The 17,411-nt window shown below is 47.7% G+C and overlaps 2 protein-coding genes across 3 annotated transcripts; one reads left to right on the forward strand and one right to left on the reverse strand.

Annotated features, from left to right (window-relative positions):
- Positions 1-505: 505 nt before the first annotated feature.
- Positions 506-4,572, reverse strand: LOC118508383 (RNA exonuclease 1 homolog). Its single transcript, XM_036048120.1, has 8 exons — positions 4,291-4,572; positions 2,968-4,205; positions 2,641-2,869; positions 2,135-2,564; positions 1,986-2,063; positions 1,320-1,913; positions 982-1,241; positions 506-914 (listed from the first exon to the last, which is right to left on the reverse strand). The coding sequence occupies exons 1-8, from the start codon at positions 4,388-4,390 to the stop codon at positions 835-837; spliced, it is 3,009 nt and encodes a 1,002-aa protein (XP_035904013.1). The 5' UTR covers positions 4,391-4,572; the 3' UTR covers positions 506-834.
- A 48-nt stretch (positions 4,573-4,620) lies between these two features.
- On the forward strand, positions 4,621-7,159 carry LOC118508384 (acyl-coenzyme A thioesterase 9, mitochondrial-like). 2 transcript variants are annotated; one of them, XM_036048122.1, is made up of 5 exons: positions 4,621-5,174; positions 5,248-5,312; positions 5,552-5,797; positions 5,885-6,223; positions 6,293-7,159. In XM_036048122.1, exons 1-5 carry the CDS (start codon positions 4,993-4,995, stop codon positions 6,931-6,933), a joined length of 1,473 nt encoding a protein of 490 aa, XP_035904015.1. In that variant the 5' UTR covers positions 4,621-4,992; the 3' UTR covers positions 6,934-7,159. The 2 variants fall into 2 exon arrangements, with proteins under 2 accessions (XP_035904015.1, XP_035904014.1); XM_036048121.1 differs by having other exon boundaries at positions 4,833-5,174; positions 5,552-6,223.
- Positions 7,160-17,411: the final 10,252 nt, after the last annotated feature.

Genomic DNA, 17,411 nt, shown 5'->3' on the forward strand with positions numbered 1-17,411 from the left:
TGGTTATACTATCATCGGTGGCATTCCACCTGTTACAAGTCTTGATTCACGAGAGGCAAGAAAGCTCAGAACGGGTATCGATCGGAACCGACTCCCGATACGCAGGTCTGGAATAGTGATGGGATAGTTCAGAGAGAAAGGAACGGACGGAACTGGATTCTTTTGAAATAAGAACGGAACTCGCATGGATTCGGGTGATGAAATTAAGGGAGAGTGAGGGATAACTGATATTGGTCCTGGTCCTGAAACAATTACAAGTTCTCACCTACATCTCTGACTCTTGGACTGTATCCTAAACTGAAGCATTTCTATTACTCGCAATGGAGAAGAAGAAGCTCCATCTGGAAGAACAATGGCGGTGCCACTACCATGGCAACATCTATAAGCTGTTAGTTGACCATCGTTCAACAAATAAGGTTAGTCCGGCCCCGATGGGCTGGCAATGAGATGAGAATGACACCGGACGATCTATCGGACGATAATGAATTGACAGGAGAGGACGCCATTTGTTTCTTCGCCATGATAGCGTTTCTTTATTGTTGACGTTTTGGTCGCGGAATTCTATTGCGGCACATGCAGCACTATGCACACACGGACACACACACGCACACATACTGTTCTATGTGTAAGGCAGTTGGGTTGACAATAATTTATTGATAGTTCAGCTGCGCTTCATGAACTAAGCGTTGTACATTATCGAAACATAAAATCGATCCAAATAAATATCGATGGTTCGATCAGGAACAGTGCGAGGAGCAGCCGGTCCGCCGGTGGTCCCGGTGCCGTCACACCGTTGCGCTTCTGTGGTTGTTGGCTGGCGATGTTAATTTGGAATCACAGAATGCGATTGCGTAGGTAGTGCTTGATGAGCTGTATGCAGACAACCGAGTCTTCCGCACTGTCATGCCCAGCATCTGGTGAAGAGAGGAAAAAAAGGGGTGTAAAAAAGGTGCGTTCGGTACTGTGGCCGAAGTTGCTTACCGTTTTCTTGAATAATTTTCTTTAAATTCTCTATGCACAGCGTCTTGAGCGCACGCTTCTTCGGTGGACCCATTTTGTGCGGGTACAGCACGGACGTATCGACCACCACGTCGTGGATTAGCTTCAGTGCTTTAAAGTCACTCTCAAGACTGTGCCCGATGAGGATGGTTTCCGAGTTGAACATCGAAAGCAGTACGGCCTGTACGTTGTGGAGCGTTGTGGTGGTCTTTCGCAACATATCCTCCGTGATGCCGGAAAACCTACGCGGAGAGAACGAGCTTCCATGTACTGCTCAACATATTTAAACGAACCCGCGCTCCAACAGACCGGGTGCTTACCTTGTATTGTAGTCAACGACTCGATTCAGCGGCTTCACTAGCGTATCGTAAACAGTCTTCTCGTTAATATCGACCACGGTAACGCGCGTCAGCTCGAGCCCGCCCGTAGTGTAGCACATCTCGCAATCGAGCGCAAACACGTCCTTCTTCGACGGTTGATAATCTTCCGCCGGTTCGATCGTTTTCACGAACCCGGTCAGATCGTCATAGTCCATGAAGCTGGACACGTGATAGTTGGCGTACATGCAGCCCGGCGTACCGGACGGCTGCTGGCAGCAGTTGTGCAGATTGTCCGCAAAGCCACGCCGATAGCAGGTGCTTTTCGGGTGATAATTGCACGCATCGACCTGCGGTTCATCGTACGTATCCAGATGGAACACCTTGGAACAGCGGGAACAGTACCGTTCGCTTTCGTTCGGTGGTCGAGATGGGCGGGATGTGTGGATCTTTGCCTTGCCGGGAATGTCCGTAGCACGGGGGAATCCGTTCGAGCGGAGCTGCTCTTCGGTAAGGCGACATTCGTGTATCATTTTGTACGCCACAGTCCCGGGCGCATTGTCGATTGTGTAGGCAGACGTTTTAACTTCCGTTTTTCTAAAAGAAACAGCCGAAAACATGTTGGGATTAAGGGGACTGCTTCTCTTGGACATACCACAGTGAGCTTACAATTTCTTATTGACACTCCACGAAATGTTGTGCACCATCTTTCCGGCCAGTATAACGTCGTGAGAGACGGTTTTGTTTCTGAAACGTTTAAAAATAGAGTGAAAAATTGTTAAACATATTCGACTTTGAACTATTCATCGTTCGCATACTTATCGACCGTCTCATTTCCCGTCTCTAGCGCCTCCTTTCGAAGCTTGTTGATGGTGAGCAGGGCGCTGCTCTTGTAAATCATGGCCGTACTACACTTCTTCATCACCGCCAGCTCTTCTGTTTGCGCCCGCTCCCACGCGTCCTCGCAGGTTGGATAGATGTTGAGACAGTGCTTTACCATCAGCCCGTAATACTGCATCCGTATGTTGTACGATATTTTGCTCGACGATGGTTCCAGTATTGGTGGTGCTTGAGCGGCTGGTGTGGCAGCCGCCTTCGTCGCTAGTACCGAGCCGGTATGGGCCACACGTGCCCCCGTTTTGGACGCCGTTTGGGCCGGCGTGAATGCGGATTGATTCCGTTTCAGTTGCTCAATCTTTTCCTTTGCCTTCTGGAAGGCGAGCACATTGACGGCGGGTGTGAAGCGACCTGGAACGGAGGGAACAAAACCAAAAAAAGGCTCTTTTATATCGCAGTTACGTAGCGCGATTCGCGCGGCACCTACTTTTGGGCGTGCTGAGGCTGGGTGTTTCGGGTGATTTGCTGTAGAATGTGCCGGTGGCGATGGATGAGACGGGCGATCCATTTACTGCAGGTGCCGGAACGGTGGCGGGCTTGGTCATTGCTTTACGCGTTTCCTCCTCGATTTGCCGTTTCACCTCTTCCTCCGCTCGCTTCCGTGCCGCTAGCTCTTCCTGTTGCTTGCGAACAATCTCCTGCCGCAGGTAGACCGACTGAAAGCGGAAAAAGAAGATTAGTTTTTTAAAGAGAGCGATTTTAGACACACTAGATGGCAGAGTTGGCGAACGTTTCGTAACCAACGTTTACATACTTTGATGGCGTTTTGCACGTGATTCGTTTTCTTCTCCGGCGCCGGCTTCGATGTGGAGGCATTTTCGTACGCAACGCGCTTCTTCCGGCTATCGTCATAGTATTTATCCGCAAACATGTCTATCAGATCGATTTGCCCATTCGATTTGGTTTCGTTCTCTGCCGCTTTCGGTACGTCCGGTTCGTACTCTTCGAAGATCATCTTACACTGCTGCATCACATCGTCCTCGTCGCTATCGATATCGATATCGCTCGGAGGATTGTTTATCAGCTCCTGGTAGATTTCGTCCTCCAGCGGTTGGGTGGATTTTGGTTCCGGTGCAGCTACTTTCTCCGAATCCGCATCCACCTTGCTGGAAGATTTCGGCGTAGAGGAACTGCCGCTTCGCGAGGAGGATGATGATTTGTGTTCCTTTTTCTTGCTGCTACTGCTACCATTACTGGTGCTGCTGTGGCTTTTGCTTTTACTGCTACTACTGCTGCTTTTCGATGAACTACTTTTGCTATGCGACCGATGCTCCTTTTCCGACGAGCTTCGATGTCGATCGGAGGAGTGTTTAGACGAGTGACTTCGCGAGCTTTCCCGTTCCTTGTCTCGGTGCTTGCTTTTGCTACTACTACTGCTGCTACTGGTGGTGGTGATGCTGCTGCTAGACTTCTCTTTACTGGATGATTCAGATGATCGATGCTTTTTGTCGTGTGATGATGAAGATGTGGATGACGACTTTGACCGTGAGCTGGAACTGTGCCGGTGGCTCGAATCTTTCTTCCGTTCCGAATCGCCAGATGAAGAGTGGTGCTTCGACGTGCTGTGATGTTTTGTTTCTTCCGATGCCTTTTTATCATCGGCGGTAGACGCAACCAAACCGTTCTCCGCTTTCTTTTCATCCTTTTCGCTGTTCTTCTCTGCAGTAGTTTCGCTCGGCAAGCTTCCAGCTTCTTCCGGCGGTACCTCTTTGGAGGTATCCTCTTGCTGCGGATGATCCTTCGCCGGTACGTCCGTAGTTTGATTGCTGGTGTCGGCAGATTCGCTTTCTGCAGCCTTTTCCCCGTCGGTTTTGGTGGCCTGCAGTTTGGCAACACTGGACGGAACATACTTTGGTGCAACGGTGGACACGGGTATGTACTCAAGCTTGGGTTTCTTTCGTGCGATCGGTTCACCGCCATCGGACTGGTTCGGCGCACCCGTTTGGTTCAGCAAGCTTTTCGGGGTAGCGCTGTATTTCACAACAGGCGGCACTGTGTGCAAACAACAAACAATAGAAATAATTAGTTATTCGTTACGCACAGTTGGCGTGAGTGCGTGCCGGTTCGCTTCAAGTACCTGTTTTTGCGTGCTTGAAGTGGCAGTAAGGCCTCGTACAGAGATCTTTCTCGTAGAAGGGACAATTGATGGTCCGAAAGAGTCCCGTAGCCGGAAGCATCTTTCCGTGCTTCCGGTATCGCTTCCGAACGGCTAGCCTGTAGGGAAATGGTTTCGCAACCGGATCGTCCGCAGCTCGGTGTACAACATTCAACAAAATCGTAATAATATAACAAACATCTGAAATGCATTCAGAGAAACGTATAGGAAACACAAATTCTGTGTATTTTTTTTCTATTTTCGTTCAGATGCTTCGATCATTCGTCCCGTGTGACAGCTGTCAGTGAAATGTCAGTTTGATTTTTAACGAAATAAGAGCTGTGGCGGTTTCGTTAAGCCGTTTCAGATTGTTTTTATTGCAGTTTTGTATTATTTTGATCGCCTTTCGAAATGCTTTTTGTTTAAAAAGTGTCGCAAAATATAAGAAACAATCAAATGGTTAAGATAACTTACCACAATAGCAAAATCCTCCCTAAACATAGCGGGATAACGGCTGTCAGTCAGAAGACGCAAATAAAAAAAGAAGAAAAACGTAAACAAATCCCTTTAGGGTGGGGAGAACCGTCGGTGCGTCGTTTTAGAAAAGCTCTGCTTACTCATCAGTTAACAGGTGAAATTTAGATACTACGGGAGTACAGAAAAGCAGACTAGACGGACGGTATCATGATTGCAACCAGGGTCCGATTTGGTGGATTGCAGAATATAGTGCAACGCCAGTTTTGTAGCAGCTTGCAACCGAAACGATATGGGCTGGCACAATACCAACATACGCTAAATGTCGCCCCAGCAAGCGCACTGATAAGTGATACGAAAACAACCCTGCCAGTGTCGTCACGCGGTCATAGGTAATTGAAACGTGCTCGAGATCGATCGTGCGTAAATCAACGAACAGTAACGTAGCTAATCGTTTGCCTTTAGAATGTTTTCCAGCATCAACTATCTGCGGAGTGATTTGGAGTGTACGGCCGGGACGATGAATGATGGTGAGTAGAGAGGGAAGTGGTGTTTGGTGATGTCATAAGATATGTTTACGCTTACAACCAAAACCTGTGTGAATCCGATTCCAAACTGCCTAGACTTTGACCCTGTGACGGTCCAATGACTATGCTGTTTGTTGTGCCTGTTTACTGCCGCCCGAAAGGGAAATCCATCCAGATTTAGATTTGCAAACCTCAGCATGATATAAACCTTGTCTCGCTTTTCTTTCCCCTTCTTTCTACAGTGAAACAAACGATAATACAAAAACTTGGCATTGAGGTCGGGTACACGCCGTTCGTAAGCACGCGCGAACATCTGGTCAAGTATGTGCCGCAATCCGTTAGTGCGCTGCCACCCCGCAGTATGCAGGATTCGTTTACATCGGCGATAATTCCGCTGACAACGGATAAAATTCTCAAGGACAAGTACGTCGGGTTCATGGGAAATGTGCGCGTCGGACGGCTGATGGAAGATATGGATATGTTTGCCGGTAAGCGGTCGGATGGCGCAGCTATCGGTGTGCGATACAAACTTGCATATAATTTTGTTTTTGTACGTGCTTTGGTTTCTTTCACAGTATGGGTGGTTCATAAGCATGTGCTGGTGCCGGATCTACCAGAAGGTGTTTCGCTGCCGTACACCTTCGTTACCGTGCTGGTAGACAAGATAGACTTTACCGACCTGGTGCCAACGCACGATGCCGACATACGGCTTTCCGGCCACGTTAGCTGGGTGGGACGAACTTCCGTGGAGGTGGTCGTGTGGATGGAGCAGAAGCTGCACGGCAAATGGCGCAAGCTTACCCGCGCTCTGTTCCTGATGGCGGCTCGCGATGCTACCAACACGAAAGCGGCCTTTATCAATCCACTTGTGCCTGCAAACGAGGAGGAGAAAACTATTTTCGATGGAGGAGAATGTAAGTGTCCTTTCGAAAACATCTCTCGAAATACAACCAATCAATGGGGTTGTTTAATCTCTGTTCCAGCACGCAAAAAACGACGCATTCAGATGCAGCAGGAAGATTTGCTCAAGACCGAACCGAACGATTTCGAGCAACGGATGGTGCACGAACTGTTCGTCAAATCGATCGACACCAAGAGCAAAGCGTTCAACAAGCGCATCCTACCGCCCGGCTACGTCTGGATGGAGGATGCCACTATGGCGAACATAGTGTTTTCCCATCCCGAGGATCGTAACGCACACAACAAGGTGTTCGGTGGCTTTCTGATGCGAAATGCGCTCGAGCTGAGCTGGGCACTGGCATACAACTTTGCCAAACGACGTCCGAAGCTGGAACATATATCGGACATTAGCTTCCACCATCCGGTGGACGTTTCTTCGATGTTGAACATGCAGGCGCACGTTATCTTTACCGATCTGCATTACATGGAAATTGTTGTGCTGGCGGATGTGTACGACGCCGTCACGGGACAGCAAACGACAACGAACAGTTTCTACTACACCTACTCGGTCGCTGAGCGGTTGCCCAAGATAATGCCGAAAACGTACCACGAGGCAATGTATTATTTGGATGGACGCCGCAAGTTCCGGTACGCTATGGGTATCGATATGGCAACGGCTTCCGCTGCTGCACCACCGGCAGACACAACGAAAAGTAAACTGTAAGCGTAATGGTTTTTGTTTGTCAAGAAGCGGTGAATTTACAGGGAGAGATTGAAGTACTTTTTTTACTAATATTTATTTGGCACACTTTACGCTTTAAAAGCACTTACAACGTCAGACGTTCAATGAGCAGCTCCCAGTGCTAAAAGCTACAGTTAATACACGCAAATGTGTCTTTGTTTTATTTATCATTACGGCGATTATTAAAGAACGTTGTTGAACTCTAAAATTTAGATTTTGGGTACGTCTTTTGGAAGGAAACAGTGTAGCACGTGTTGCATTACCGTTTTGTGATAACAGCAGCATAAAATTTGAATTACCTAGGTGGCGCCATCTGTTGGAGGATCCTGTAAAGTGAACAATGCGCTCGGTTTGCTTGGGGTTTTTTATTCAGCTAATGGAATTCAGCTAGGACCAGATGATGTCGTACTTAGAATGGGGATATTAACAGGTACTAAACGAAGGCCCTCTAGCGATCGGATCAGTGCTTTGATGGATAATTAGGTTATATTGCTACTGCCTCCTAGCATTGAGGAAACGTGAAAGGATATCCTTCGGCTTTAGTGTAACAAAGCATCAGGTACAGATGGAAGAGAAAGCTAAAAGAAATAAATAGCGATGAAACACTCGAACAAAACATATGCCTCATTATTGCTAAGGTACGGATAGTGATAAATCAAACGGTGGTTGCAGTAGGCAATCGCCTTAGACTCCGTCGAATACCTCGTACGAGAGGCCTTGTAATATGGGCCTCGAGTTAGGGGCCTCGTATTACGAGGGCTTTATAAGGCGCCTAGCAACGAACTCCATCGTGGTCGCACAAGTACATTTTCCCCAGGATACTATCGGTAAAGTTCGCAACGTATCGCCAGACTACGGCTGGATGAAGGATGCCACTATGGCCAGCAGATCGAAACATGTTGAAACTCGAACTGATCACCAGAAGTGCTCTTAACTGTTTGATCAGCCACTGGGTACGGGAGAGAGAATTGATGACCTGTTGTTGGAACCTTCGTACTATCCACCATATGCAAGAAGAGAGAAAAACTGGAGCGTAGCCCTTGTGGTATGATGGTGTTGAATATCGCCTACAAGATCCTTTCTCTTGGCCCTATTTGTTGCAAAGATTGAAAAGAAAATCTTGGAAAAGGTGGCATGTCAGCAGCTACTCTCCTGCTATTTCTTCATCAAAATTATATGACTGCATAGCTAAACTATTCGAATTCTGGGCAAGCTTACCAAACTTTTTAGGACAGCAATGTTGTGTCGAATGAAGGTGGATATAAAATTATCAGAGTCCACCTGCATCCGGGAAACGAGCCTTCGGTTTTTTGCTGTAGCGTAACTCTGGGGAGATTCTTCCAGTATTCGAAGGTAGAACTCGGAAAATTATTATTGTACATAGGTTTTAAATACGGATAAGTGATCGCACCGGACCGAAGTCGTCCAAAGCATCACCTAGCTCTAGCTGAAAGTCAGCACCAACAACAATAGAGATGTTGAGATACATGGCAGCGGAGCTTTATCCCACGAATATTCAGGGTGTCCCAGCTCGGTGGAGTTTGCTCGAGGAGCGCTTCTCATTGCTTCGACACGGGACGACCGATCCTGTGACGTCTGTCAACTTGTTGACTAAGCTGTTACAGAGCCCGGAGCGGAGGAGAGGGATTCAGGAAACGGCTAAGCGCATCAATGGCGTGCTGCAGTAGCGTTTGAGGGTGGAGGAGGCTGCCCGAAACGCGGATGCCATTCCTGCCACAGCTGAGGCAGCTGCGTAGGGCGAGGCGTTGGACGAACGGCGACAGGAGAAATGACGCGTAGTACACGCACCCGTGAACGGAGAGCTCGGCTACGGTCGGACCTTCCTTCGACACATTCGCCAACACCATCCAAACTCCAGGCGTAGCTGGGGTGGACCCTGATCACCGGATTCGCAGAGGATGCGACGAGAGCGGAGGAACCCCACACAGGTGCGTTACCGTGTTCCATATGGGGGAGGAAACGCATGAGAGCGATGCCGGCATTACTAGCGCAGCTAGCTCGCCGTCGGCTAAATCGCCGCGGATATAACAGGCGGCGCCTAAGGACGGTGCGGAACGCAGAGACTGAGGCGCAACCCTTCCCCTCAACCCACTCGACCCTCGGAGACAGCTGGTGACGGAAGGAATCCCCCTCTCGTCGGCAGAGGAGGCCCCCATCTCGGAGGAGGCTACCTGTGGGCATTTCAGAGGACCTTCACAAACTGCACCTTTAGTGCAGGTAAAGGAGTGATGAGGGGAAAAAGGGGAGCTCAAACAAGTAGAAGAACGAAAAATTTGTGCCCGATTTGGCAAACATCTCGGTGGACGAGTTCCCAAAAGGGTAATGCCATCGGGGAGGAGAGTAGTGTTTAGAATTATCGTTCCTAAACAAAGACTCTGTTAATGGGGTTACACAGCCTCTCCTACCCAACTCCTATTCTGTCACATCCTCGTCGTACAGAGTGGTAACTTTCCCCACCACATATCCAAGCTTGGGTACACGGGCTTGTCCCAACCACTTGGGCGGATGGTGGAGCAAGGCTAAACAGGAGGGTGGTGGGCAGACCAGGCAACTGGTCTGCCTGTACGTCGGGGAGGTAACCAGACGTTAAACCGAACTGCCACGAGGCCCTCCAGAGGTACCTGGGGGCTTGAGCGCAGGGCCAGTCACCCTGCCTCAAGTAACCTACCGACTACAGAAAGCAGATACAATTATGCGATACCCGAACAGAGGAATACTCACGGCTCAGGAGAGAAGAGAAAGTAGTTCACCGCACCAACAAACAACTTTGGGAAGAGCAACGGGTGCGGGAGCTTCAAGTAATCAGAGTGCGTTACGGACCAGGAAGAAAGTTTTACCAGGAGATAGCAGGTAGCCGAAATAACTTTAGACCTAAGGTGACCTGCTGTCGGAATAAGGATGGGGATCTGGTCAGTTACCAGCCAGAGGTCCTCTCGCGATGGGCTCAGTACTTTGATGAATTGCTAAATGATCAGTTCAACGAACAGCTAGAGGCTCCACTAGCAGATGATATCATGCTACTGCCACCTAGCATAGATGAAACACGAATGACCATCCGTCGGCTCAAGAACAACAAGGCACCAGGCACCGACGGAGTAGTAGCCGAACTGATCAAAAACGGTGGTGTAGCATTCGAACAGGAAATTCATCAAATTATTACTGAGGTATGGGATAGCGAATCGATGCCTTGTGATTGGAATCTTGGCATCATCTATCCCATATACAAGAAGGGAGATAGGCTAGAGTGCAGCAATTACAGGGGTATTACGGTGTTGAATACCGCCTACAAGATCTTCTCCCTAATCTTACAAGATCGACTTGTTCCATTCATTGAAGAAATAGTCGGAAACTATCAGAGAGGATTCAGAAACGGAAAATCAACCACTGACCAGCAGCAGCTCCACTCCTACCATCTCTTCATTGATTTCAAAGCCGCCTATGACAGCATAACCAAGGTAAAACTGTACGACGCAATGAGCTCTTTTGGAATCCCGGCCAAGCTTACCAGGCTTGTACGAATGACAATGGCCAACATCACATGCCAGGTGAAGGTGGATGGAAAACTCTCAGGGCCCTTTGCTACCACCAAGGGCCTGCGCCAGGGAGATGGGCTTGCCTGTCTCCTTTTCAACCTGGCACTAGAGAGAGCCATCCGCGACTCGGAGATGGAAACTTCGGGGACCATCTTCTATAAGTCAATCCAGATCCTGGCATACGCTGATGACATAGACATCATTGGTTTGAGGCTCTCCTATGTAGCAGAAGCTTATCAAAGGATCGAGCGTGCGGCACAGAACCTCGGGTTGGAGATAAACGAGGCGAAAACCAAAATGATGGTGGCACCACCAGCGGCCCTGCTAACAAACACTGATTTACGCAGGGGTGATGTACAGATAGGTGACCGCACTTTCGAAGTCGTCCAAAGCTTCACCTATCTGGGGTCAAAAGTCAGCACCGACAACAACATTGATGTTGAGTTACGCGCACGGGTGCTGACTGCCAACCGGTCATACTACAGCCTGAGGAAACTTCTCCACTCTAAATACCTGTCGCGACGGACGAAGCTGGGACTGTACAGAACATTTATAGTCCCAGTACTCACATACGCCCCTGAGACATGGACTCTGTCCAAAACTGACGAAGGAAAATTTTCTGAGCCGCGTTCGAGAGGAAGATGCTCAGAAGGATTTTTGGAACCGTATGTGTGGAAGGACAATGTAGGAGCCGCTACAATGACGAGCTCTGGTCTCACGATGGTCTCAACATCGTGCAGCGAATTAGAATCGCCAGGCTCCGGTGGGCTGGTCATGTCATGAGAATGACACCGGACGACCCAGCCCGTACAATCCTTTTAAGCCGTCCACACGGACAAAGGAGGCGTGGTAGGCCCAAATTGAGATGGAGTGATGGATCCGTTGATGCGTCCGCCAGAACGGCCGGGATAACGGATTGGTAGATGACGGCGCTGAACCGTGAGCGGTATCGAGGATTGTTGCAGCAGGCCAAGACCGCATAGCGGTTGTAGCGCCTGATAAGTAAGTAAGTAAGCAAAGAATTTATAAAACCGGAAAAATCGTTAAAAAAGATGGTCGCGCGTGATCGTGCTCAGCATCGAGGACTGCAGCAGCAGGTCAAGGCTGCGAAGAGAGAGCTGAATTGCTGGGTTAAACAATGTGCATGTTAAAAAAAAATTAAAAAATAGTAATTAACCACTCACCTTTGTAAAGCAAAACAAAAATCTTCGTTCTGTGATATACTTTAAACTACAATCGTAACAAAAATGGCTTCCAAAGCATTGTACGATCGCACATGCATGCACACATCCGCTTGAAGTTGGATTTTCTGCTTCACATTTATTTAGGGGATTTGTTTAATAAAAGTCGCAATATTCGTAAACGAATTGATTACCTGCTCAGTATCGCATAGCATGATGTTGTTCTATATATTCTGTGTTTGTTCTGTTTATTTTATGTGTATGTAGGACAAAGAATTTCACCGTGTCCTGTGTGTCCACTTTATTAACACCACATTGTTTCACCTGTGTACGATCAGATGATACGCGGGGAGTAGTTGTGTACAGTGTTGTATGCATTCATGCAATGGTTTTTGTGTGTGATTAATGTCATGTTCTTTTACTATACTTAAACCGTCCTGCAACCGGTTTGCGTTCCTTAACCTAACTGTATATAGCACATGGTTTAACGATTTTCCGTGACAAATGGTTGTTTAAATTTCTGCTATACTGCTCTCTCGCTCCCTCTCTCTCTTCGTTTGTCGCTTTTGTTGCTATTACTATCGTTCTATATCAAATTCTGTTTGTTAGTTCGCAATATAAACATAATTATCGTACAACAACGATCCTCGTACGGGCGCATCTCGTAGCTCCTGCCCTCAGTGGAAGAAGAACGTTTAAAAACGATGATTTTTCTGACGAACCTCGTCAGCACGCGTCAGTTCTTGCTTCTAATATATTCATATGTACGCTTAGTACTTAAACTACCGCACCAGAATTCCTCCCATCTGCCAACAAACAGTTTTGATTATAGTTGTGGGGGACCTCTCCACGGGATGAGATTATAAACCCTGCTAATCTATCCTAATAAACAATCGCGTTCATAAACTATCAAGTACAGTATAAGAAGTGTGTTTTGTATCATTATTCTATGCGCGCTATATCCTTGCCGCCATTACGCTTGTCCTCTGATTATTGGCCGAAAGTAACAAGTTACCTATCTTACATAAACAAGACAATTCTTTAAGCAAGACAGCACGTTGGGATCTCTGGTGAATAGTGATAATCTCGTTCGGAGATGCGATTCTCTGGTGTATGACACAAAGTTTCTACATTCGGTGTACTGCTGTGCACTATCTACTCCTTCCTGATCGCGCTAGACTACACTAATTAAAAGCCAGCCTTCATCTTTAAGGGCGCTTTCCACGATTGATTTCTCTGGATAACAGAAAGTAGGATACAATTCTCGCTTGTCCTGCGTGCTGCGAAAAAAATCGTACCTCGCTTGTCAATTCTAAACAATGTAACGACTCCGGATAGCGCTAGACTCCTAGGACATCAGATTTCAGCCCTATCAATTGTGCGCGGTTGAAATAGTAGTGCCCGTCTGTTGGAACTCGTACCGGTACCGGTGGTGTTGACGCGTGCCTGCACCATGGGCGGACCGGTCGAACCCTTCGCCGACGGTGGCCCGGTCTCGTTAGCACCCGTCAGGCCGCTGTTGTCGTCGCCATTGTTTGTGGCGACATCTTCGGCCGGTGGCTTCGGACCGGTTAATTCGTCAGTGTCAGCCGGCACAACCGGTGCTGCGGTGGATGTCGGCTGTGGTGCCCGGTTACGTTTGGTAAAGTGTTTGGCCGCCGCCGCCATCATTAGCGAGCCGCGATGTTTGAAGCCGTTCGAAGAGCTGGACGTACCGTCCACTGCTGCTGTGGAACGAATGCTTTCGTTGCGTTTTTTGGTGTCCTTACGGTGGTTGGTGTTGTTGGCACCGCTTACATCGTACGAGGACGACTTCTTCCCAATAATCCGGACGTTCTTGATGAAGGACTGGCTGACAGTGGTGCCGCGCAGGAATTTATCGCCGCTAACGTGATTATCGGTGGCTTCGTTATCGCCTTCGTTTGCGATACTGGCGTCACCTTCGTACCGTTGTGACGGGACCTCATCCCGGCCACCCTCCCTCAGGGTGGATGCAGCACTCGGTCCGACGGTTTCTTCACGCCCGCCCAAGTGCGCCGGAACGGTACGACGATTGGCACTATTAACGTTGTTATCGTGGTTGTAATAGCGCATTGTACCAGTAGAGCTGGATGTCGGAGCTGTTGACAGTTGCAGTGGTGCAATCGACCCGCCAGCCGTCGCTGCCACCGTCATGTCCGCACCCCGCTCGGTGGCATTAAAAAATACGTTCGGATTGTTTCTGCTGGTGCTGTATCCGGCCGATGGTGTGCTGTGATGGTTCGATGGTTCGGAAGGATTATTGCTGGCCCCGCCGAACAAACTCCACAGCCCTCGGCCGGTCCGTTGATTGCCCGAGGACTGCTGAGTGCGAGCCAGTAGGAGCGTGTTGGGAGGTTGGTTTCGACGTGGGAAGAGCTGTTGGTGTTGCTGGTGCTGCTGATGCTGGTGGAGCAATTTTGACTGTTTGCCAAAAGAGCTTTTACGGTAATCATCGTCTAGGTTCAAGGAATCGAAATTACTTGATTCATGGTCGTTATTTAGCTGGAAGTGTGGTATCTCGCCCTGGTCGACGGCAGGTCCGGCGGTGATGGTATTGGTGCCGGACACGCTTACCGACGCTGGAAACATCGTTCGCGGAAGGGACTGACTGTGCTGATCGTCCCCGGAATGGGGCAAGTTTTGCTCAAAGTTATTGTTATTAATATGTATATTTTCCTCACCACCGAGGCCACCACCGCCACCACCGGTGCTCGCGTGTCTTCGGACGCCCAGGGGATCGGTATAGGAAAAGGAGGCGGGCGGAAGATGGTGATGGGGAGGATTGTATTGACGCAACGAAGAAGACGCCGGTTGGTAGGACGCGGAGTGAAATTGCTGACCATGGTAAAGTTGGCCCGCGTTTGCCGAGGACGAGGGTGAAAGCTTGGGCGAAGGAAGTATGATCTTGTGCCGGTTCGCATCCCCTACACGCTTCACGTTCGACCGATGCGATCGATACTTGGCCGATCCACCACCGGCGGTACCGGTACCGGTGGCCATCGAATCGTACGGTTTATCACGCCCGCCGAGTGTTTGACGCTGGCGGGCCATCGTTTCGAACGCATGTATCACGCTACCGACCCGGGTCGTAACGTCCGGTATGCCGAGTGGACCGCTGAACAGGTCACGCTGGTGGCGTAACGTGCTCAGCACCAGATCGGCATCCTGCGGATCGATACCGTTCAGCGGACTGCCGAGCTGGTTGGTTGGCGGCGCCATATCCGTGGTTGACTGCACATATTTTGCACGTGGTTGGTGTTCGGGACGGGTCCATAGGAACAGAAGAAGGAAACGAACCAAAAATGGAAAGCAAAAGAAAAGAAAAAGAAAACAACAAAGTGTAAGGTGAAGAACAAAAAAGGCTAACGATTCGCAATAGAAGCAATAGAACAAAATGGAAAGATCTTTCCGTAGTTTTAGGTCTCAGAGAAATGTCGGTGAGGTTGAGTTCTTAAGTGAAAATAGTTGTCCTAAAAATGCAATATCGCTAATATTAGAAATTAATTCATCTTCTTCCTTGGCACTATAATCTCGAGAGGTCTCGGCCTGCCATTTCTGGCTTTCAGTGACTTCATTTTACCCGTAGTGAAGCAGTATCGCTTTGTCAAGAGATACAGATTCCTCAAGTCCAGTATATTCTTTCTGATAGGCCCTTTTTTGTCTTTCATATAAGCAGTTTTTGAACAACATGACCAATTTTTGGACGCTTTTAAGTAACATCAATAAAATGATCAGACTAACCTTGTTGAAGAAAAACTTGAAGCCTGAAATGATCCAACATTAATTGTCAATTTCTTCTTCCCTTCCTTCTTCTTTGCTTAAAGACTTTTGTGTGCTTTCCAGCAATATAATGGCTTACTAAACTTAATGATGCCGCGTAGTTGGATAGTTAGTTCTTACTGCGAGAGAACGGTCCGGAGGGAATTAAATTCTCGGTGCTGCCGTGCCAAGACCAGCCTCGCTGTCAACAGCGGACCGTCAATTACGAAGCCATGATTGTTTCGTCTCGTGAAATTAAATGTAGAGTCCGCTCAAGATTAGTCTAGAGAAATTATGTATTTTTAAAATAAAAGATTCATGAGGTCAAAAATGCTCAAAGATACAGAATGTATTTGGATGGCTGTCCAATGTTGTCAATGTTTGACAAGATGATAAGCTCATGTTGGAGCATTTTTCTTCAACCTTGCCAATTAATACCGTATGGAGTATTTATCGATTTCATGAAGTTTTTTATTCTAATATAATTGCCTGGTCGATTTGTTAGCATTTTAGTATCGAATGTCATTTTAGTATCGAATGTCAAACATTAATTTCTTAATCTCATCGTTATTAAATTCGAATACGATAGAGGCTAGTTTTTATCAAATCCTTGAAGTGAATCCAATTAGAGCAACCTAGTCCAGAAGAAAGAATATAGACAATGCTAAGAAAGAAAAACAATATAGCTGTAGGTAATGACTTTGATGCCCATCAAGGATATCTCATTTACAAATCCCATGCCAACCATAAGTAGATCTCCAATATCTGTCAACATTTTCAAAGAATGTACACCATCCCGTATGATTCCCATTATCCCATTCCTACCCAAGGAACTATATGTCTTCAGCTTTTCAATCACCCAACCTGGGCTGCTGTCGAATTCGCAGCTGGGTTTCTTCCGGGCTCACTGGGGCGAAAAACATAAACCTGTCCTCGAGGATGTTGGCGGATCCTCGCGCGGAAAATCTGATATTGTGGATTTGTAGCATTTGTGAGCATTTTATCGTTTTCTACCTTCCATTTCAATATTTTTTTTTGTTGGCCGGTCAGGCATCCGATATCCCGGGTAGTTTGATTTGTTTGTTATTATATCGTGCAAGCCAATCCAAAAAAAAAACCTGTGAAGAGATCGCAGGGTTTCAGCTAAAAAATTTAAATCTCTTTCCTCTCCGGCAATGTCCTGGAATCTCTTGATCGAACGTAGCTTGCTCACTCGACCCGCTTACATTTCACCGTAACACGGTACAATAAAAATATGTACACACATCGTCATCGCCCAAAATCACGAGCGAGGAATCCACGACGGGGTGTTCCAATGTGCTGCATATGTTTTGGAGTTCTGATTGGATCGGCGGGACTCCCTCGGGGCAATTCCATTTTTTTTTGGGAGGAGGAAAGGCGTAAACATTCGATCAAATTCTATCTGGAGAGTGGCATTCGTTCGAACTCGATACTATTTGCGAAGCTGTTTTGCGTACGAAAACAAAACCAGGGGAGAACGCAGGCTTGATGTTGAGGCGGCATGTCTGGCGCTGGCGGTCTGTGCCTGTGACATTGGTTTGGCTTCTTGTAGTCAAATTTCACCGAAAACGCTCAAACTATAATGTGGCTGGGTGCTTTTGGCGCAGAATCTCATTACAGCGGGTGCTTTTATCCTTTGTGAATTTTGTTTGCTTTAAATTTCACCATTTCCACCAGGTGCTCTTTATGTTCTTGATGGTTAAAAAATTCTTTCATATTTTGAAATTTCTGCTTTCATTTTATTGGCTTAGAGATGTTTGGTAAAGCTCTTTTGGAAGAAAAAAAGTCCCAAAAAAATCCTGGAGTCCAAAACATTTAATCGGACTCCCCAATGCCGCGCAATATATGTGTAGAGAGGATTCGCTTTATTATTACACGCTGTTTGACATTTCCCGCGAACCTAGCAGGCAAATCAAAGCGGATT

The sequence above is a fragment of the Anopheles stephensi genome, chromosome 2 (assembly GCF_013141755.1).
Source record: "Anopheles stephensi strain Indian chromosome 2, UCI_ANSTEP_V1.0, whole genome shotgun sequence".
NCBI lineage: Eukaryota > Metazoa > Arthropoda > Insecta > Diptera > Culicidae > Anopheles > Anopheles stephensi.